The sequence below is a fragment of the Perca flavescens genome, chromosome 14, assembly GCF_004354835.1.
Source record: "Perca flavescens isolate YP-PL-M2 chromosome 14, PFLA_1.0, whole genome shotgun sequence".
Classification (NCBI taxonomy): domain Eukaryota; kingdom Metazoa; phylum Chordata; class Actinopteri; order Perciformes; family Percidae; genus Perca; species Perca flavescens.
The window spans coordinates 7,030,732-7,052,919 of NC_041344.1; the positions used below are offsets into that span (position 1 = coordinate 7,030,732).

General features: G+C 40.1%; 2 protein-coding genes across 3 annotated transcripts; both read right to left on the reverse strand.

Moving 5' to 3' along the window:
- Nucleotides 1–762: 762 nt before the first annotated feature.
- Nucleotides 763–7,274, reverse strand: LOC114567966 (class I histocompatibility antigen, F10 alpha chain). Of its 2 annotated transcripts, XM_028597274.1 has the most exons (7): nt 7,150–7,274; nt 6,664–6,933; nt 3,691–3,966; nt 2,542–2,844; nt 2,290–2,391; nt 1,968–1,985; nt 763–1,258 (listed from the first exon to the last, which is right to left on the reverse strand). In XM_028597274.1, the coding sequence occupies exons 1-7, from the start codon at nt 7,196–7,198 to the stop codon at nt 1,182–1,184; spliced, it is 1,095 nt and encodes a 364-aa protein (XP_028453075.1). In that variant the 5' UTR covers nt 7,199–7,274; the 3' UTR covers nt 763–1,181. The 2 variants fall into 2 exon arrangements, with proteins under 2 accessions (XP_028453075.1, XP_028453076.1); XM_028597275.1 differs by lacking the exon at nt 3,691–3,966 and having other exon boundaries at nt 7,150–7,272.
- Nucleotides 7,275–11,611: 4,337 nt separating this feature from the next.
- Nucleotides 11,612–20,097, reverse strand: LOC114567986 (major histocompatibility complex class I-related gene protein-like). The gene is made up of 7 exons (XM_028597303.1): nt 20,034–20,097; nt 19,549–19,818; nt 18,275–18,553; nt 15,987–16,289; nt 13,506–13,610; nt 12,860–12,877; nt 11,612–12,124 (listed from the first exon to the last, which is right to left on the reverse strand). Exons 1-7 carry the CDS (start codon nt 20,080–20,082, stop codon nt 12,066–12,068), a joined length of 1,083 nt encoding a protein of 360 aa, XP_028453104.1. The 5' UTR covers nt 20,083–20,097; the 3' UTR covers nt 11,612–12,065.
- Between the last annotated feature and the right edge of the window lie 2,091 nt (nt 20,098–22,188).

Below are 22,188 nucleotides of genomic sequence, written 5' to 3' on the forward strand. Positions count from 1 at the left end.
TTCTGCTCATTTGTAAAGCACTTTGAATTGCCATTGTGTATGAATTGTGCTAGGCCTATACAAATAAACACTCCTTGCTTTGCCTTCAATTCACATCAATTATGTTAGCGGGGAACCTTGCCATCCAATAATAGGTGATTGATCACGCTATTTATATGCCCAAAGTGTGCATATTTCTGCAGACTAGGACTACCCCACACAATGGCGTTTTTCTTTTTGTATGCCTCAGATTTTAGATCAAACCATGTCTTTTTTACTTCATCAGTTCTGCACCCTTTTCTGGATACAGCATTCACTGCATGAGCAATTGCAAAAGTTTCCAAAAGTCATTTAGATTTGTTGTATTGTAGTCCATGTCGACAACGTTTCATTTCTGGGATTGTTCAGGTGCGGCCACATATTCCGCCTGTGTTGGCGTTCTAAACTCCGGTGGATTTGTGAGGACTATGGTTAACTGCTCCTCAGATCTCTGCAGGGTAAATCCAGACAGCTAGCTAGACTATCTGTCCAATCTGAGTTTTCTGTTGCACAGCTAAAACAACTTTTGAACGTTCATGTTCCACCAAAACAACTTCCTTCCAGAGGCAATTTTGAAGGCGCCTCTGCGCTTAGCGCCGCCCTAGACGAGTGTGATTGGTTTAAAGAAATGCCAATAAACCAGAGCACGTTTTGCTGTGTGGATTAGCTAGACCTTCCTTCGCAGCGCTGTGGAGGAAGGTCTGGCAATGCGAGACTAGTTGTATTCAAAACCATTGACGCTGCTGCACATCATATTTCATTTAATGTCAACTTAAATTATACACAAAACAGTATCAATACCACAATGGAAAAATATTTCCTAAAGTTATACAGAGTGCCATAAGTTCACTTTTTAAATGGACTTACACAGAACAAAGGCTATTTATTTATAAGAAAAGACCAATTGTGTTGGTGATGAAATTAAAGTAAGGAAACCCAGTGAAATGCTGGCGTCGGTGCTAATGTTGTAGCAGCTTGTTTCTCTGTGCTGACTTCTCTAACAGCTGACTCAGGTCAGAGTTCTGTTGCTCTCTAGTGGTAACAGAAGGAAAGACACTCTGAGCCTCAACACTCACTCCTCACTAAACCAAACAAGGTTTAGGGTATATTTTGATTGCTGTGTTCTTACATCCTCACTGTTGCAAGGTGAGGTGTGTTGTAACTCAGAGGAACCATGAAGGATGTAAATCAGGATTCTCTGGATTCAGTTCCTCAGAGAGCTCAGAGTTGTTGTCAGGAGCTGTAAGGAAAAAGCCACTGTTACTGATCTGCCTTTAATAACCAGAGGATGATGCAGCCTGTCCAGAGGCTGGTCGTTCAGATGAACTCTGCAGATCCACCAAAAGGTGTTCAGGATTTCCAGCCTCTGAAACAGGTTTAGCATCTGATGTTTGATCCAGAACCAAGAGACGTGCTCCATCTGTCACAATCAATGAGCTGACTCAACAACTTGAATGTGACATTAGCAACCAGCAGCCTCCAACCCCAAGAGCTTTTTATATCTGCTTCTATACATATGTTTTTGTCTTTGTGAAGCACTTTGGTGCAAACTTGTTTGCTTTTAAGGTGCTATATAAAAGAAAAAACTAAAGAAAAATTAAACTTTCCTTTTCAGTTTTCATTTTATTTTATTGGTCACACAAAAGTGTTGCGTTTATAATTTTGTTCAGTATATATACAGTATATACTGTTTATTAAAGGCAGCTCAGTAACTGTCTTTTTCCTTACAGCATATATATACTGTATATATACTGAACAAAATTATAAATGCAACACTTTTGTTTTTGCCCCCATTTTTCATGAGCTGAACTCAAAGATCTAAGACTTTTTCTATGTACACAAAAGGCCTATTTCTCTCCATGTCTTTACTCAAGTCTGTTTTGCAGTAACATATAATGGTAACAGCATGTCAGACCAGAAACAATAGAATAAAAACAAGTTCTACTCACACTGTGGAGGGAGATTGGCTGAAACAAGAAGAGAAGAGAAATCATTTCAGTTGTCACAGTTGAAAACACAATTTGTCATCTTTTCCTATCAAATCTGATCCTCTCCTACTCATTCTCCTATTTACGTTAAATACATATCATTTACCCTTCACCTTTTACATTTATCATCATCATGCTACAGTCTCTCTGTTGGTTGCTTGTTGCAAGTAAATGAGAAAACCGTTTACTCCTTTGGTCTCTCACTTTTCTTCTTTTTTGTAAACTGCAAATTTTTGTAAACTCCAAAAGTAGACTAGATAACTTTTCCATTCTCCTCTCTCACCTTTCTTCTTTTTGTAAAAAATGAATCCAGTGGCAGCGGCGAGGACGACAGCAAGAACAGCCACTGCAGCAGTGATGGGAATGGTCCTGTCTGAAGGATTCTCTGTTGAACAAATAACAACAATATGTCAACAACCAGATAGACAAAACAGGTTAGAACAGAAGTACATTCATCTGTGTATTATACCTACTGTACACACATGACCTATTAATCAATTGCATGCATTGTGTGCACTTCCTATTCCAGTCTTACCTCTGTTGGTCCTGATCTCTGCTTTGTCCAGTTTGGTGACGATGTCGTCCTCCACACCAGAGAGATGAAACACACAGTCGTACCTCCTCCAGTCTCCAGCTGGGACTGATGAAAGGTCCAGGTCAACACTCATCTGGAAGGATCCATCGTGGTTGGGGAGGATCTCTCCGAGGTCCACGTCCTCATGAAGCTCCTCTCCATCTTTCCTCCAGAACATCATGGCTCTGTCAGGGTAGAAACCTGTAGCGTGGCAGCTGACTGGAGAGGAGGGAGACTTCTGGAGGAGAGACACTAAGGGAACCTCTGCAGAGAGAGAGAGAGAGAGAGAGAGAGAGAGAGAGAGAGAGAGAGAGAGAGAGAGAGAGAGAGAGAGAGAGAGAGATCAAACATGAAAGGAAAGAAAACAACGGAAAAAGAAAACTGAAGAAAAATACAATAGAGAATTGTTAACAGAAGGTGTGAAAGTAAAATAAAGAAGTAAATAAACATCAACCAACAAGACTAAGAGTTTAAAGCCATGCTAGCAGCTCTGAGGTTGTTCTGATGTACAGCGACGCTTTGAGCTAATTTTAGCAGCATGTTGATGTTTGGCAGGTTATAATCTCAGTTCTGCATGTTAGCATTCTAATATTTCCTCATTAGTGCTAAACCTAAAGTACAGCTGAGGCTGAGAGAATGTCATTAGTTTTGCAGGTATTTGGTCATAAATCAAATGTCTGGATAAACAGAAGGATTTGACCTGATGATGGTGTTAGCTGAAAAGTCAGAGGTTCAAAGTTTTTACAATTGATTCTCTGGGGACCATGAATATATGTACAGTATTTTACAGCCATCCAGTCAGTCTGTAACAAGCTGAAGGACAAACGGGCCAACTGACAGACCACCTGTCAATGCAGTTAAACTTACTCACCGTATGCTAACTGTGCACTGGCTATCATTGGCTATTGATAGAAAGTAATGTCAGAGCACTCTAACTTGTCAGTCTCTACTGATTGAGGAGGGCTAGATCAAATCTTACCACCACAGAAAACAGCCAAAAAGAAGGTGATGTCAGACTGATTGGAGTGATAATAAAATGGCAGTTCAGTCTGAGCAGACTGTATGAACATTGTTGTGTTCATGAAACTACATCAGGAAATGTGATTCTACCTTTTCTCAGCAGAGAGCTGTTGCCGTAGTTCAAATACATCTTCAGCCATTCCGGACAAATCTTAGTGAGTTGAAACTCATATTGTTTTACTGAAGATATCTCAGCATCCCTGCTTTGTTTGATGACAGCCTGTGGTTTTGCAGCAATCCATCTATATGTCTTCAGGTCCAATGCTAGGAAGTCTTCTCCATCATAACCAAACTGCATAAAACCATTGACCTCTCCAGTCTCATCGTCCCATTCACAGCCAATCATCTGCTGGAGAATGTGGACACCTGAGAGACAGAGACTGTAATTATTATTAATAATAATAATAATAATAATAATAAAAAATTGTATTTATTTAGTGCTTTTGACAGTACTTTAAGACACTTTACATTAATTAAAATGATCATATAAAGCAACACATCAAAAATAAAACATAACATTACTCCCACAATAGGGAGTTCTGCTGATTTGATGGTGTGGTGTTGGAAGGAGAGGTTGCTATGGGTGATGGAACCCCATTTCTATTTCACAGCTTAAATAGTAACTACTCTGTACATTCCCAGATGACTGCTGATGGCAATGAAACAAGTGTATGTTCTGTACACATCCAACTGTTATATTTATACAAAGTGACACCAGTGTGGGTCACTCCATAGTTTAGGGTTTCAGATGTCAGAATCAGAAAAGCTTTATTGCCAAGTACATATTTTACACATACAAGGAATTTGTTTTGGTGTCGTAGGTGCATGTCACACATTATCTAAAATAAGTTAAACAAACAGGTTAACAGAACAGACAATATAAGTATAAATATATAAATATATGTGTATGTACACACACACACACAGGATGTAATAAAATAAGAGTAACAATTAAGATAAAAAGAGCAGATTAAGTACAGTGGCATGTAGAGCCAGAGGTGGGTGTGGAGAGAGTCAGGTTGGTTTCCGGGCCTTGTTAATAAGGTTAGTGGCGGAGGGGAAAAAGCTGTCCTTGTGATGTGAGGTTTTGGTCCTGATGGACCTCAGTCTCCTGCCAGAGGGGAGTGGCTCAAAGAGTTTGTGTCCGGGGTGGGAGGGGTCAGCCACAATCTTTGCAGCATGCTTCAGAGTCCTGGTGGCGTAAAGGTCCTGGAGCGGTGGGAGATTGCAGCCAATCACCTTCTCAGCTGACCGAATGACACGCTGCAGTCTGCCCTTGTCCTTGGCAGTGGCAGCAGCGTACCAGATGGTGATGGAGGATGTGAGGATGGACTCAATGATGGCTGTGTAGAAGTGCACCATCATTGTCATTGGCAGGTTGAATTTCTTCAGCTGCCACAGGAAGTACATCCTCTGTTGTGCTTTCTTGACAAAGGAGCTGATGTTCAGCTCCCACTTGAGGTCCTGGGAGATTGTAGTTCCCAGGAAGCGGAAAGACTCCACAATGTTAATTGTGGAGCCACAGAGGGTGATGGGGGCAGGTGGGGCTGAATTCTTCCTGAAGTCCACAACCACCTCCACTGTCTTTAGAGCGTTGAGCTCTAGGTTGTTTTGCTTGCACCACTTCACCAGGTGGTCAGCCTCCGACCTGTAGGCGGACTCGTCACCATCAGAGATGAGTACAAAGAGGGAGGTGTGGTCCGCAAACTTTAGAAGCTTGACAGACTGGTGACTGGAGGTGCAGCTGTTGGTGTACAGGGAGAAGAGTAGAGGGGAAAGAACACAGCCCTGAGGGGATCCGGTGCTGATGGTCTGTGAGTCGGAGATGTCTTTCCCCAGCCTCACATGCTGCTTCCTGTCAGACAGGAAGTCAGTGATCCACCTGCAGGTGGAGTCAGGCACACCAAGCAGGGAGAGTTTCTCCTGGAGCAGAGCCGGGATGATGGTGTTAACGGCAGAGCTGAAGTCCACAAACAGGATCCTGGCGTAGTTTCCTGTGGAGTCCAGGTGCCGGAGGATGTAGTGGAGGGCCAGGTTAACTGCATCATCTACAGACCTATTGGCTCTGTAGGCAAACTGCAGGGGGTTCCAGGAGGGGGTCGGTGATGGCTTTGAGGTGTGAAAGCACAAGGCGCTCAAAGGACTTCATAACCACAGAGGTCAGGGCGACGGGTCTGAAGTCATTAAGTCCTGTGGTCCTTGGCTTCTTGGGAACGGGGATGATTGTTGAGGTCTTGAAGCAGGCTGGTACGTGGCATGTCTCCAGTGAGGTGTTGAAAATGTCTAAACACTGGAGACAGCTGGTCAGCACAGTGCTTCAAGCTGGATGGGGAGACAGCATCCGGTCCAGCAGCTTTCCTGGGGTTCTGTCTCCTGAACAGTCTGTTGACGTCTTCCTCATTGATGGAGAGAGTCGTCACTGAGGTGGGTGGGGAGGTGGAGGGGCGGACGGGGGATGTGGAACATGAAATGAACCATCCCTGCTTGGTGTCCAGCTGAGGACCTGATCTCTCTCCTCCTTGTGTTCTGTTATCATACAACTGGTGCTAGCTAACATCTGCAGCCTTGGATGCAGTCCCAGGTTCAATTGACCAACAACTTATAGTTATTACATTATTTTCTACTTCTTGGATTACCATCTCAGAAAGGCAGCTGCATTTCATTAGTCGGATTTTGTGCAATGAAAGTTTACTTTGTTAACAGAATATTTATTCTGTACATGATGAAAAAAAGTCTAGACAGCCTTCTAATTTTCCAACATGCAATATCAAAATCTTAGTTATTTCACTTTTTAAGCGTTATGCAGCAACACAAAGCTTCAGATGGCAAACAAAACATTTGGATTCCTGAAATCAAACCTGTCCAGACAGATGATAAGGCCCTCAATCACATTATCTGACAGGTCCATGAAGGACATGTCTTGTATTTCCTCTTCCTGTGTATGTTATTGTTAAGATATTTTGACTATTGTTGTTTAGCATTTCATTATCTCAGGGTGGGAATGAGTTTAGGTCACTTTACAGTCTAGCAGTAAAAGTTAAATGTAACGTTTAAATACTGTACCTCCACTTTGGTTGAAGCGCTGCTTGAAGTTATCCATTGCGGCTCTGAAGTTGATAGGCAGAACCTCAAAACACTCGTGATTGTAAAACCCCAACTGCTGAGGATTGTTTTCTAAAAATGTTTTCACCCAGTCCTGTTCGGGTTCTACTATCTTTTTGTTGCTGTCGCAGTCACCGATCAGAACTTCATCCACAGTTGCAGCAACCACAATCTCTGGGAAGTTTGGGACTCCAGAAGATCCACTGAGTAAAAACTTAAGTGAGTGTTGCACTGAATGACAAACAAGGTTTATAGATTCAGTATAAATAGACGCATATCATTATTTTATCATAAATATGATGGCAGTATGATTCAGGTAATCTAAAACATGATAGTCTGGAGTTGAAGTTAAAGTGAAACTAAACTCCAGCTGTGTTCCAGAGCTCCACAGAAACTAAACACAGAGCTGAGTTCAAAGTAAAGTAAAGATTTAAAATGTGATCTTACCTGGAGATGAGACGTGACAGAAGAGAAGCAACAACAGGAACTTTTTCATCTTGTTTAGATAAAGACGTGTCTGAGGACCGAGCTGGTTAGGCTGTTTTGTCTTCTGTGCTTTTTTCTTGAAGAGGGAGTGTCTCTGATCTGATGAGAGTTGGGCGCATGATACAGAAGTTGGGAAATTTGTTTCACTTCTGTGAAAATCTGCTCCACCACATTGTGCCAAATGAAGAATATCATGTGACTTTGACCTCATCACTGGTGTTTCAGGATATTTTTCATTCGGTTTGACAGTTCGGAAAGTTTTTCAGTTAAACCTTGTGATCGGCACATTAGTGGGATAAGAAGAGAGGAGAAGAATTGAGAAAGATGGTGTTGTACACTAGAAAAACAATTATTAATTATGAAGTCTGATACTAGGGGCATCAATCACATTTTATTACGATATGATATATTGATTCTTTGGAAGATACAATATTTACTGATATCACAAAATCTGCTACAATACAATGTCGATCTGATTCAATTCAGGGGCCTGGACCAATACCAGACGATACCATCAACCTATTCTAACTTTACTTTGGTAAGACGAGTGCTTAGGGACCGTCTACAAACTACAACACCGAACACTGAAGAGATACAACAAAATATTTATTAATTTACTGATTAAATAAGGTAGTATCTCCAAACTTACCTCAATTATAACTTGTCTCCTGCTAGTTGTACTACAGCACTTACTTTAAAAAAAATAAGCATAATCATACTTTTGGGGAATATTATTTGCCAAAATTTGCCATTATTTGAATAATTAAAGAGTGGTGTCTCTAAACTTACCTCACACATAATTAGCCTTCTGCTGGTTGTACTACAGCATTTACTTTTCAAAATTATGCATATGCATATTTTTGAAAAGTAAGTGCTGTAGTGAGTGGTGGAGTACAGAGATGGAATGTGAATGTGTGAACTTGAGAGAAGGGGGAAGTTTTTCTTTTAACTGGGCTACATTTTAGTGTCTTCTTTTTCGTCAACGATATTGCATGTTGATATCACCACAGTCAGCGTTTAATGTCGGCGCTGCTGTCTCGTCATCATTATCGTTAGGGATTTATCACTTCAGCAGAGCTAAGAATATCCAAACAGGATTAGTGGCTAAATGTTAAAGAGCAACATTTTAAAATCAGACAGGTAGGCACGTGAAAAATGTTACTATTAATTAATGTTGTGTGTAATTTTGTCTATATTCCAGCAAACTTTATTTTCTTAAGTGGTACTGTCTCAGAAGGGGAAACATGATTTCGACAATGAAAAGGGATGGATTTTATTACTTTCTTATGTCATTTAAAATGCAGAGACTGTGTTAGATTAGCCTCGTCACTGTTGAATTGTTTTCAGCCCCAAAGAAAGCAGTAATGTTTCAAGTACATTTATTTTCGTTAAGATATGTTGATAATTGAGATCGGCGAATCACGTGTATTGGGTTACATGTGCATGAGTGTCTCTCTCTCTCAGTCTGTTTTGGAAACGGAGAGAGAGAGAGAGACAGGTATGTTGACAGAGTATCCTGCTTATAAATGTAATTCCAATGTTGATGCACTATGCCATGACTAGGTTCTGGAGGAGTGATGAGGGACAGATGTGGTGTGTAGGGCTGGAATCTGTATTGTATTGCGAAAGTTTGAAGTGCCGCTGAATGCCCACGGCATTATGGGAAATGTAGTTTTGTGTGTGTGTATTCATGAGGTTTCTGTGTTTACCTGTGATCTATTACACACGAGGCAGGGCACGTTTACTTTATTTTGCATTCGTTTTACTTTATTATTGTATGTGTAGTGCCGGAGCAACATAAAACCTTTCAGACCTGACAAGGCCACCTCCTATTGAGGGTCAGGAGGAACCCTTTGAACCCTTACTATGTTTATTAGTAGGTTGTGTGACCAACTCTAGTTCTCCCCTAACAGGAACAATTAACAGGAGGCAAATATTTTACAAAATTAAGTTTGGTTTTATTACAAAAAGTTTAAAAGAATTCCAATTAAAATAGCAAGGGCAGATTAATAAAATAATAAATTAGATGGCAGAAACATGTGGTCTTACTCTCCTCAAAGTAGGAAGGTCAGGTCAGCACACGTACACCACTCTGGGAGACGACTGTGGGAGACAGAAAGAGACAGAAGGCCCAGCACCGACAAGGATATGCACTACACACTTATTTCTACACAATGCACTACAAAATATGATGCAAGTCACTACAAAATATCATGCAAGATTCACTACAAAATATCATAACCACTTGTAAATGAAATCACAAAACATTAATCAACCAAGGCAAATAACCAGGGGCGTTTTTCTTTTTTGTAAGGTGCACAATCTCTACCTCCGACATTGCCAAAAGACACAATATAGAATAAATATTCAAAATAGCACAAATCATTCATCACACAAATGTGAAAACACACTAAAGAGAAGGTAATTATTACATAGCACTAAGAACAGAAAACACAAACTAAAACTAAAACCTGACCTTTCTTGATGCAAAATCATCAATGATGTCATCGTATGAAATCTGCTCCCCTATTGGGTGATTGATATTGATGACGACAAGGCCAGTAATCCGTTCCTGGGACGGTTCATCCATTCCCTAAGTTCTCGTGCCACCCCCCATGTAACATGAAAAAATGCCGCCCCGGGTGGCTGCCCAGTTTGCCTGTGCCAAAAAACGCCACTGGTGTAGGTACAGTAAGTTTGGCTACTTCAGAATATTATATTATTATGGAGCGGCTGGCTCTGATGATTTCTTAATTTTTCTATGTTTTGGTACAGTTGCTTATAGCATGGGAGTTTATGTTCACCATCACTGGGGCTATCAAAAGTGCGCGTTCTTTCCGTGCGTCAAAAGTTCTATCTGACCTCTACTGGTGACCAGCAGGAATTACAACAACATCAGCAGAACATTTTCTATCTGTGGCCTGTATCAGAAAGATTAGAGCAGATATTATATCCCTAATGTCAGGGGGAAAAGGAATATATCATCTTGTAAATATGATGCTTACAGAATGTGTTTATATTCTATCTGAAAGTGAAAATCTTCTGTACTGCCCCTTCAGAATGGTTTAGAACAAAAAATGTTTTTTCAGCACAGGCTGATGAATGAACTTCCACAAATCAATTTATCAAATAAAAAAACATGACAAATCACAATATTTCCAATGTAACATTTAAAAGCCGACCTGACAGATCTTTAGATCTTAAGCATTAGATAGTCTTCCTGACTCAACTCATGCTAATCTTCATGTGGCTAGTTTCCAATAACTTGACCTTTTTTGTTTAATCAGTAAATAGTTTATCAAAGTCCTGTTCCTATTTGAAGGATAATTTATGAAAATGTGTTTTAAACAATGAACATGATGTGGCCAGTTTCCAATTAGGCTACTCTATAAAAAGATAACAATCACAGGACACACATCATGAAGGTATTCCTGAAAAAAAAAAAAATCACAGCACTTACTTCCTCATTTCCCACTGTGTTAATAGACCTGTTCCATAGCTGAGCTCCCCTGGATCTAATAGAGAATTGACAGAGCCTAGTATGGAACATTGGAAGATGTAAATGTTTGGCATGTCTTGTATTATATTCATGTAAGTCAGCATTAGACTGAAAAAAAAAAAACTACACAAGGCATCAGAATGGCTGGTTTGGTTAGTTTGGTACATTCCAAAGTTGTTTTTTGGTTTAATTAGACGTGAATGTTTCCCCTGCAGTATGAAGTGTGTTCCCCTGTGAATGAGTCCTTACAGGTGAACAAGGCCTTCACTCTGACCAAAAGAGATTTTAGACATGTTCTGGTTCTGTGTAAACGGTTTCATCTGAGTCTCTGTTACCTGTTCCTGCCTGCTTCCACTAAAGCTCTTTGTTTGGGCTTGTCTGCTGCTAAAGTCCAAAACACATTGGATCATGTAAATCAAGATTGAGCTTGCTTATTTTATGAGTTAATGAGTTACTGAGTTAACCGTCATCTAGTTGTTGCTCCTGTAATAAATAAGTCTACTGTCAGACTCTAAGAGCCTCTGTGCTGCTTCCTTTCCCCTCCAGAGACCTGGGTTGGAACAAAGGTTTAGTGGACTGAAAGATCAGACAGGGAGTCCAGAAAACAGCTTCTGACTTCTGCCTTTAGTTTGACTAATAAAGTTTAATATCTTATACATCTGAGTCAGAAGTTTTCACACTTACTTACTCTGACAACAGAAAAACAGAAATTTATGCATTTTTAATGTAAGAGTCATTTTATTTGACATTAATGATACAAAAATAATAATAATAAAAAAAATAATACAAAATATGAGAATATCAAACACATCTGACATGCTGAGTGTTGGCTGAGATTCTTAAAGACCAATACCACATTTTAAAAGAAATATATAATCAGAATATTTACATATTTACTATTTACATATAATATTTTTCTTTTAAGCTAAATAATCAGGATGTTGCTGTCAAGTTGTCAAACACCAGAGAGGACATTTTATTTACCCCTACTTCATTGGGATGGTTCCATACATGTTACAGTAGTTTATAAATAAGACCCAAACCATATGCATAGATATAGTACAAATAGAGTTATATAGTGAGTATATGAACTGAATGTTTGAGTATATAAACCTATAATACAGAAAGGATATTAATTAAACAAACATATCCTTCACCATAAAGATTTAATTCCACATAGCGACAAACTCAACATTTTGTCAACTCCTAATACATTTTGCATAATGACTCTTTCATGTTATAGTTATACTCAAGATTTGAAAGCAAGTTTTTTAGGGGCTTTAATAAAGGTTTGTTGTAGAAGCTTATCATTTCAGTTATTGTTTAACTGGAGATGTGAATAGTTTACTGCTTTACCAGTGCAGGATGTGGTTGTAAATCAGGTCTCTGGATTCAGTTTCTCAGAGAGCTCAGAGTGCGTAGAGTTGTTGTGAGGAGCTGTAAGGAAAAAGCCACTGTTACTGATCTGCCTTTAATAACCAGAGGATGATGCAGCCTGTCCAGAGGCTGGTCGTTCAGATGAACTCTGCAGATCCACCAAAAGGTGTTCAGGATTTCCAGCCTCTGAAACAGGTTTAGCATCTGATGTTTTATCCAGAACCAAGAGACATGCTCCATCTGTCACAATCAATGAGCTGACTCAACAACTTGAATGTGACATTAGCAACCAGCAGCCTCCAACCCCAAGAGCTTTTTATATCTGCTTCTATACATATGTTTTCATCTTTATGAAAGCATTTGGTGCAAACTTGTTTGCTTTTAAGGTGCTATATGAATGAAATAAAATGAAACTTCCCCTTTTAGTTTTTATTTCATTTTATTGGTCATTTATATTTAGCCAATTCTCTCTATTTGAGGAAAGGTAAGTGAAGTTATTTTGATCTTCCACTGAATCCACAATCCATGCAAAAAAATTCAATCAGCTAATTGCTGTCACACAAATACCTCATTATTTCTAGTACTACATGTTATTTAGTACTCCCAACTACAGTAATTCAAAGTCATGTCAAACAGTCATTGTTTATGGTCTCTGTAAGCAGAGAAATCCCTGAGTGTGAAAATAATTTACTAATTTATAATTGCCATGTCTTTACTCAAGTCTGTTTTGCAGTAACACATCCTGGTAACAGCAGGTCAGACCAGATACAATAGAATAAAACAAGTTCTACTCACATTGTGGAGAGAGTTTGGCTGAAACAAGAAGAGATGACAAATCATTTCAGTTGTCACAGTTGGAAATTAAAGCTACAGTGCATAGTTTCTGTCGCCCCCCCCCTCCACGAGGAATTCTAAGTAATGACAACAACACTGTCAGCGCATTCACATGATACAAGCCCTCTGTGATCGCCCCCACCCCTCTTCCACGCAGTTGCTAATAGCCAAGAAGGACAAGGAGGATTAAAAAACATGATGGACTCTTCAGAAGAGGTCATTATCTTCTCTGCGCAGGAAAGTCACAACACAATCTTCTGAACATATCCATACTGAGAAATACAGAGAGAGTTGTGTGGAGCTGATAGTCTTAATTTGCTTTGTAGCAACTCATTTGGCAATGGCTTGAATGTAACGTATGTTCATTAATATCAAAAAGTTACGCACTAAAGCTATAACATAAATAATAATAAACATGTCACATTTTCCCACTGAATCTGATCTCCTCTATGAATCATTCTCCTGCTAACGTTAAATAAGTATATTTTAGCCTTCTACTCTTCTATTACATTTATCATCATCATGCTACAGTCTCTGTTGGTTGCTTTACAATAGTTTGTTTTAACTTAAAGTAAAGAGAAAACATTTTAGTTCTTTAGTATCTCACTTTTCTTCTTTTTGCAAAAAATTAATCCAGTGGCAGCGACGAGGATGACGACAGCAAGAACAGCAACTCCAGCAGCGATGTGACTGGTCATGTCAGAAGTCTTCTCTGTTGAACAAATAATGTTTACAACCATATAGACAAAGAAGTATTGAACAGATCTACCTATTTATTAAAAGGGGTGATAGAATGATTATATAGGGTATTTCACACTGTTCCTTATGGTCTGTATGTAACATTGGTTGGGCTGAAAATGGCCTGGTTGATATTTTATTGGCCCTTATGCATCCCTGTGTTTTGGCCCTATTTATAACAAGAGCTTTTCTTCCAAATATGGTATGCTCATGAATATTTAGTTGAGCTGCACGCTGATTGGTTGAGCGAATCACCACACACCCACCCACACACACACACACACACACACACACACACACACACACACACAAGATACGCACGCTGATTGGTTGAGCGAATCCCCAATACACACACACCTTAGAGACGCGACAGAATCTCATATTCCAGACACTGCAATGTTTCCTTACCAAATTCCCTTCTGAGACATTTTTATGCGAGAAATCAACTATATAAAGCTCAAATATGGGCCGTTTCATGAAAATTGATGGCTAATTGCAAATTTGATAAGACGGGTCGGGCTTTAGGAACTCCACACAGTCGGACGAGAAAGCGGCAGCCTGCTGAGCTCCATACCCAGTGCAAAGTCACCCTTTCTGGATTACTGCACTACGGGGCTCCACGGCCGGCTGCTGGCATAACTATAATATATTTACAGTTTGAATTTCATCACGCCACTTATATAACATCTACCCCAATGTCTTATAAAGCTAACGTTAGGTTCCAGAGAATGGCGGACCCAAAAGCAGAGCTGGTAGGCAGCGGAGTAAATAAAAAATGAACTTAATTCCAAACCAGGAAAACATACAAACAAAAGGAGACCTGGAAAAAGCAGGCAGAAGAAGTCCAAAAAGAAAATGAAGTACAAACAAAATAAAGAAGAAACTCCAACAAGGAACACAGTGCCGACAAACTAACGCACAATCCAAACAGAACACAGTACAATGATCTGACACTGGACCAGGGGAAGACAAAGACACAGGGTAACGAGGAAACACAAGACAGGTGGCACAAGGCTGGGAAACAGGTGAAACACATTAGGGCAATCACAAGGGCGGGAAAACACAGGAAGTAAAACAAAATAAGACAAGACAGAAAACAAGACCGTCAAAATAAAACAGAACAACAATAGAAAAACAGATTACCAAAATAAGACAATACACACCAAACCCATAACATAACCGTTGTGTCCGATTTGATTTTAAGGCATTTTTATGAACGCGAGGCGTCTTGTTAGGACGAGCAGCTAGCTAGCAATATGTCCCATTCAATACAACGGGAAACGATTGCAGCTAGCTAGCTACACTTTCGGCATAACTATAGTATATTTACAGTTTGAATTTCGTCATTGCACGTATATTACAGGTTCCCCAAGGTCTTACAAAGCTTAGCTAACACTTGTCCGATTTCGGATTTCAATTGAATGCATTTTTGTGAATGTCAGAGGTTTTAGGAGGAGGCTAGCTAGCTCTCATTGATGGACACCAGCTCACCGCGGCTCTATCAATGAGACTCACGGACAAGAGGCGTTTATTTCCCTGATTGTTTGTTTAAATAACTGTGTGTGTTTTAATAACACACATATCCATTAGAAGATTAACTGGACCCTGCGGTAAGAGATTGCGGGCGTAACAAGCTCGCTGACCAGGCTGTCAGTCACTCACCGGCCGGCCGGTAGCAGGAAGAGGGGAGGGAGAACAGCGAGCTGCAGGCCCTGGAGCTCTGTCAGGGCAGCGGCGTTTGGTAGTCCAGTCACCCAGAAAAGGGTGAGTTTGCACAGGTATTGAGCACCGGGCTTCCGGCCGTGACGGTGCTCAATCGAGTTCACATTTTCCATATATGTCCTATTTACCCACTGAACTGTCGTTATTCAACTATGACAGGGTAAAATTGGTTTTGAATTCTATCACCCCTTTAACACCTGTACCCACATTACTTATGAACCAATTACATGTTAGTTTGTCCAAAAATGACCAAAAGACAAAAGCTAATCCAACAAAAACACACTTTTGTTTAGAGCCTCACTTTGGTGAGCAACGTATATTTGTACCTGTTGGCCGAACCATCATGATAGTGCTGACTCTTAGCACAGCTCTGTGAAATGGTATAGTTTGCATTAGTCTTAAGACAGCAGTCAACTGTACAAATGTTTCTCTGAAATAAAGGCTGACGGAGCTAGCCCGCTAACTGGCAGTTCAGGTTTTTTTGTGTGTATGTGGTAGTATGGCCACAGATATCAAACAGTAGGCTTACACACAGCATCAGAAAGGTGACAAATCAATACATCATGAACATCAGGACAACTGAAGTAAACTAAACACATCTTTCAGTCACTTCCTATTCCAGTCTCACCTCTGTTGGTCCTGATCTCTACTTTGTCCAGTTTGGTGACGATGTCGTCCTCCACACCAGAGAGATGAAACACACAGTCGTACCTCCTCCAGTCTTCAGCTGGGACTGATGAAAGGTCCAGGTCAACACTCATCTGGAAGGATCCATCGTGGTTGGGGAGGATCTCTCCGAGGTCCACGTCCTCATGAAGCTCCTCTCCATCTTTCCTCCAGAACATCATGGCTCTGTCAGGGTAGAAACCTGTAGCGTGGCAGCTGACTGGAGAGGAGGGAGACTTCTGGAGGAGAGACACTGAGGGAAGCTCTGCAGAGAGAGAGAGAGAGAGAGAGAGAGAGAGAGAGAGAGAGAGAGAGAGAGAGAGAGATGAGAAAGGTCAAATGTGAAAGCAAAAAAAAAAAACGGAAAAAGAAAAATGAAGAAAAATACAATAGGGAATTGTTAACAAAAGGTGTGAAAATTCTTCCAAGTAAAATAAATAAGTAAATAAACCTCAAACAACAAGACTAAGGGCCCTATCTTGCACCCAGCGCAATTGCCTTTGTACACCGCGCATGTATCATTCCTATTTTGCACCAGACGCACAGCAGACTTTTCCCTCCACAGACGTACGTCGGTAAATTAGGGAATGTATTTGCGCTCCCGGGGCGGTTCAGCGAAAAGAGGAGGCGTGTTTTCCGGCGCAAACGTTATTGGTGCTATTTTACAGTTTCAGAAAACAATTCCGCCACTGACCAGGAAAAACCTGGTCTAAAGTCAGTGGCGCTAGTCTAAAGTCAGTGGCGCTAGTCTAAAGTCAGTAGCGCGTTATTCAGATGCTATTTTTAGCGCGCATGCAGCCATAATGTGGCGTGTGCACAACGTGCATACACTTCTCTCATCTAAACGGACGCAGCAGTTCCCATTTTTGCAAACCATACATAATTACAAGGAAAAATATTACTGAAAATGTGTTTCAGGTGTTTGGATCGGTCAGGAGGCACTTTACAGTACAGTCCTCAAAAAGTCCCAGCATTCTTTGTGGCTTGTTGTGATTTACTCAACATTTCCATGAATCAGGGATGTGTTGATGACATAAATGAGGAAATATTAGAGGACTTAAGGAGACGTGATGTTGAACTACGGCGGGATCTGGTCCGGGAGTAGCCTAATGCGCGATGTGCTCCCGGTGGAGCGGGTGGACGGAGATGGAGTGGGGGGAAGAGGAAGGGGCACAACAGGAGCAGGTGGTGCGTTTGGAGGCCCACGCTCCATGGCTGCAGCAATCCTCTCCAGACTTGAGGAGATGCGCCCGAGAGGCCGCAGCAACATCACCACCCGGTCAAGACGGGCATTTATTACTTTTCCACATCCCGGACAGCTCCCGCTGGCGTGCGCCAGGCAAATCCGCCGTTATAATAGCAATCCGCCATGGAACAAGCGCGCCTGCTCTTAAAGGGAATGTGAGATGACGCTCTGATTGGTTTATTGCACGTTACGCCCAAACCACACCTAGCTACTTCAGACCAACCCATTTAAGATTTGCGTCGGGCGCAAGAATCATTTATCCCGCCGGTATAATAGCAACAGCGGCCGAGATCCGCCCACAAAGCTACTTGTGTTTTGCGTTTCATACTTGCGTTTCAGATCGTTAAAATAGGGCCCTAAGAGTTTAAAGCCATGCTAGCAGCTCTGAGGTTGTTCTGATGTACAGCGATGCTTTGAGCTAATTTTAGCAGCATGTTGATGTTTTGCAGGTTATAATCTCAGTTCTACATGTTAGCATTCTAATATTTCCTCATTAGTGCTAAACCTAAAGTACAGCTGAGGCTGAGAGAATGTCATTAGTTTTGCAGGTATTTGGTCATAAATCAAATGTCTGGATAAACAGAAGGATTTGACCTGATGATGGAGTTAGCTGAAAAGTCAGAGGTTCAAAGTTTTTACAATTGATTCTCTGGGGACCATGAATATATGTACAGTATTTTACAGCCATCCAGTCAGTCTGTAACAAGCTGAAGGACAAACGGGCCAACTGACAGACCACCTGTCAATGCAGTTAAACTTACTCACCGTATGCTAACTGTGCACTGGCTATCATTGGCTATTGATAGAAAGTAATGTCAGAGCACTCTAACTTGTCAGTCTCTACTGATTGAGGAGGGCTAGATCAAATCTTACCACCACAGAAAACAGCCAAAAAGAAGGTGATGTCAGACTGATTGGAGTGATAATAAAATGGCAGTTCAGTCTGAGCAGACTGTATGAACATTGTTGTGTTCATGAAACTACATCAGGAAATGTGATTCTACCTTTTCTCAGCAGAGAGCTCTTGCTGTAGTCCACATACATCTTTAGGAATTTAGGACAAATCTCAGTGAGGAAATTGTCATTGTGTTTTATTCTAGATATGTCAGCATCCCATCTTTTTTTGATGATGACAGCCTGTGGTTTTGCAGCGATCCATGTTGATGTCTTCAGGTCCAATGCTAGGAAGTCTTCTCCATCATAACCAAACTGATTAAAACCATTGACCTCTCCAGTCTCATCGTCCCACTCACAGCCACTCATCCTCTGGAGAATGTGGAAACCTGAGAGACAGACTGTAATTATTAATTATGCATAATAATAATAATAATAATTATTATTATTATAATATGTGCTATTTATAGAGTGCTTTTGACAGTACTTGAAGACACTTTACATTAATTAAAATGATCATATAAAGCAACACATAAAAAAAGATAAAACATAATATTACTCACACAATAGGGAGTTCTGCTGATTTGATTGGTGTGATGTTTGAAGGAGAGGTTGCTATGGGTGATGGAACCCCATTTCTCTTTCACAGCTTAAATAGTAACTACTCTGTAAATTCCCAGATGACTGCTGATGGCAATGAAACAAGTGTGTATTCTGTGCACATCCAACTGTTCTATATCTACAAAGTGACACCAGTGTGGGTCAGTCCATAGTTTAGGGTTTCAGATATGGAACATGAAATGAACCATCCCTGCTTGGTGTCCAGCTGAGGACCTGATCTCTCTCCTCCTTGTGTTCTGTTATCATACAACTGGTGCTAGCTAACATCTGCAGCCTTGGATGCAGTCCCAGGTTCAACTGACCAACAACTTATAGTTATTGCATTATTTTCTACTTCTTGGATTACCATCTCAGAAAGACAGCTGCATTTCATTAGTCTGATTTTGTACAATGAAAGTTTACTTTGTTAGCAGAATATTTATTCTGTACATGATGAACAAAAAACCTAGACAGGCTTCCAATTTTCCAACATCTTAGTTATTTCACTTTTTAAGCGTTATGCAGCAACACAAAGCTTCAGATGGCAAACAAAACATTTGGATTCCTGAAATCAAACCTGTCCAGACAGATGATAAGGCCCTCAATCACATTATCTGACAGGTCCATGAAGGACATGTCTTGTATTTCCTCTTCCTGTTTATGTTATTGTGAAAATATTTTGACTATTGATGTTTAGAATTGCATTATCTCAGGGTGGGAATGAGTTTAGGTCACTTTACAGTTTAGCAGTAAAAGTTAAATGTAACATGTATAAATACTGTACCTCCATTTTGGTTGAAGCGCTGCTTGAAGTCATCCACTGTGGCTTTGAAGGAGATTGACTCAACCTCAAAACATCTTTGAGTGTAAAACTCCAACTGCTGAGGATTGTTTTCTAAAATTGTTTTCATCCAGTCCTGTCTTGGTTCTACTATCTTTTTCTTGGTGTCGCAATAACCCATCAGAACTTCATCCACCACTGCAGCAGCCATGTACTCTGGGAAGTTTTGGAGTCCAGAAGATGCAGTGGCGAAAAACTTGAGTGAATGTTTCACTGCAGGACCAAAAAGGTTTATAGATTCAATATAAATAGACACATATCATTATTTATCATAAATATGATGGCAGTATGATTCAGTTAATCTAAAACATGATAGTCTCAAGTTGAAGTTAAAGTGAAACTTAACTCCAGCTGTGTTCCAGAGCTCCACAGAAACTAAACACAGAGCTGAGTTCAAAGTAAAGTAAAGATTTAAAATGTGATCTTACCTGGAGATGAGACGTGACAGAAGAGAAGCAACAACAGGAACTTTTTCATCTTGTTTAGATAAAGACGTAAACGACCGAGCTGGTTCGGCTGTTTTGTCTTCTGTGTTTTTTGGAGGAAGGAGGGAGTGTCTCTGTTCAGATGACAGTTGGACGGTTGATACAGAAGTTGGGAAATTTGTTTCACTCCTGAGTTTATTTACACTGTGCTATATTGTGCTTTATAATTCCAATTTCCTAATTAATTTCTCCCTTTCCCTTCCCCGTCTGCATACAATTTTATTTTATTGATGTATTTTTATCTGGTTTATTTCTTGTGCTGCTGTAACATCTTATTTCCCCTCTCTGAGGATCAATAAACAGTTATTTCTTCTGATCTTACATTCAGAGTGATTAGTAGATCTGTAACCTGTGCTGACCTCTACTGGTGACCAGCAGGAATTACAACAACATCAGAACATTTTCTATCTGTGGCCTGTATCAGAAAGATTAGAGCAGATATTATATTCCTAATGTCAGGGGGAAATGGAATATATCATCTTGTAAATATGATGCTTACAGAATGTGTTAATATTCTATCTGAAAGTGAAAATCTTTATACTGCCCCTTCAGAATGGTTTAGAAAAAAAGCACAGGCTGATGAATGAACTTCCGCAAATCAATTTATCAAATAAAAAGACATGACAAATCCCAATATTTCCAATGTGACATTTAATCTTCATGACAACCACATCTGTTTGATCACTGATATTTGTATTTTTTAAATGACAAGTATCCATACTGACATGTCTTATATCCACATATGAATGATGGAAATGATGAACTGAGGTGAACGGGGAGGAGGGTCGCGACGATTCACGGTGAAAGCAACCAAGAGGAGAACATTTAAATATTTATGGCAAGTTTGTGATAGGCTGATAGAGACTGTAGTTAGGGTTTAAACTAAAAGACTACACGCTCCTAATCAGCTGATCAGGGGAAGCAGGAGGAGAGGGAGGTGAATGAGAAGGAGTAAGAAGCATTAGATAGTCTTCCTGACTTAACTCATGCTAATCTTCATGTGGCTAGTTTCCAATAACTTGACCTTTTTTGTTTAATCAGTAAATAGTTTATCAAAGTCCTGTTCATATTTGAAGGATACTTTATGAAAATGTGTCTTAAACAATGAACATGATGTGGCCAGTTTCCAATTAGGCTACTCTATAAAAAGATAACAATCACAGGACACGCCTCATGAAGGCATTCCTGAAAAAGCTCTTACTTCCTCATTTCACACCTCATCTCACACAGCAATATATGTTTACTAAGTTTCATATAATGAATGAAATACCTATTTGAAGTCACTTATGCATTTTTGAATTTGAAGGATGTTAATAAACACATAAACATCCAACACATGTTAACTTAATGAATGAGAAACAGAACAAGGCTGTGTTAAGAAGTTATCCAGCTATACAGGAACTGACAAATGTATTTTACCTGGAGATAAAACATAAGACAAGAGGAGCAAGATAAATAAATACATCTTGTTTTGTTTTTTTTAAAAAAAAGCTCAGCTCATCTTCATTCCAAAAAGTTGTTTCCTGGTATAAATACTACACAAGGCCTCAGAATGGCTGGTTTGGTTAGTTTGGTACTTATTTGGGACATTCCAAAGTTGTTTCTTGGTTTAATTAGACGGGAATGTTTCCCCTGCAGTATGAGGTGTGTTCCCCTGTGAATGACTCCTTACAGGTGAACAAGGACTTCACTCTGACCAAAAGAGATTTTAGACATGTTCTGGTTCTGTGTAAACGGTTTCATCTGAGTCTCTGTTACCTGTTCCTGCCTGCTTCCACTAAAGCTCTTTGTTTGGGCTTGTCTGCTGCTAAAGTCCAAAACACATTGGATCATGTAACACAACATGTAGCTTGCTTCTTTTACGAGTTCTCTTTCATTTAGTTGTTGCTCCTGTAATAAATAAGTCTACTGTCAGACTCTAAGAGCCTCTGTGCTGCTTCCTTTCCCCTCCAGAGACCTGGGTTGGAACAAAGGTTTAGTGGACTGAAAGATCAGACAGTGAGTCCAGAAAACAGCTTCTGACTTCTGCCTTTAGTTTGACTAATAAAGTTTAAAATCTTATAAATCTGAGTCAGAAGTTTTCACACTTACTCTGACA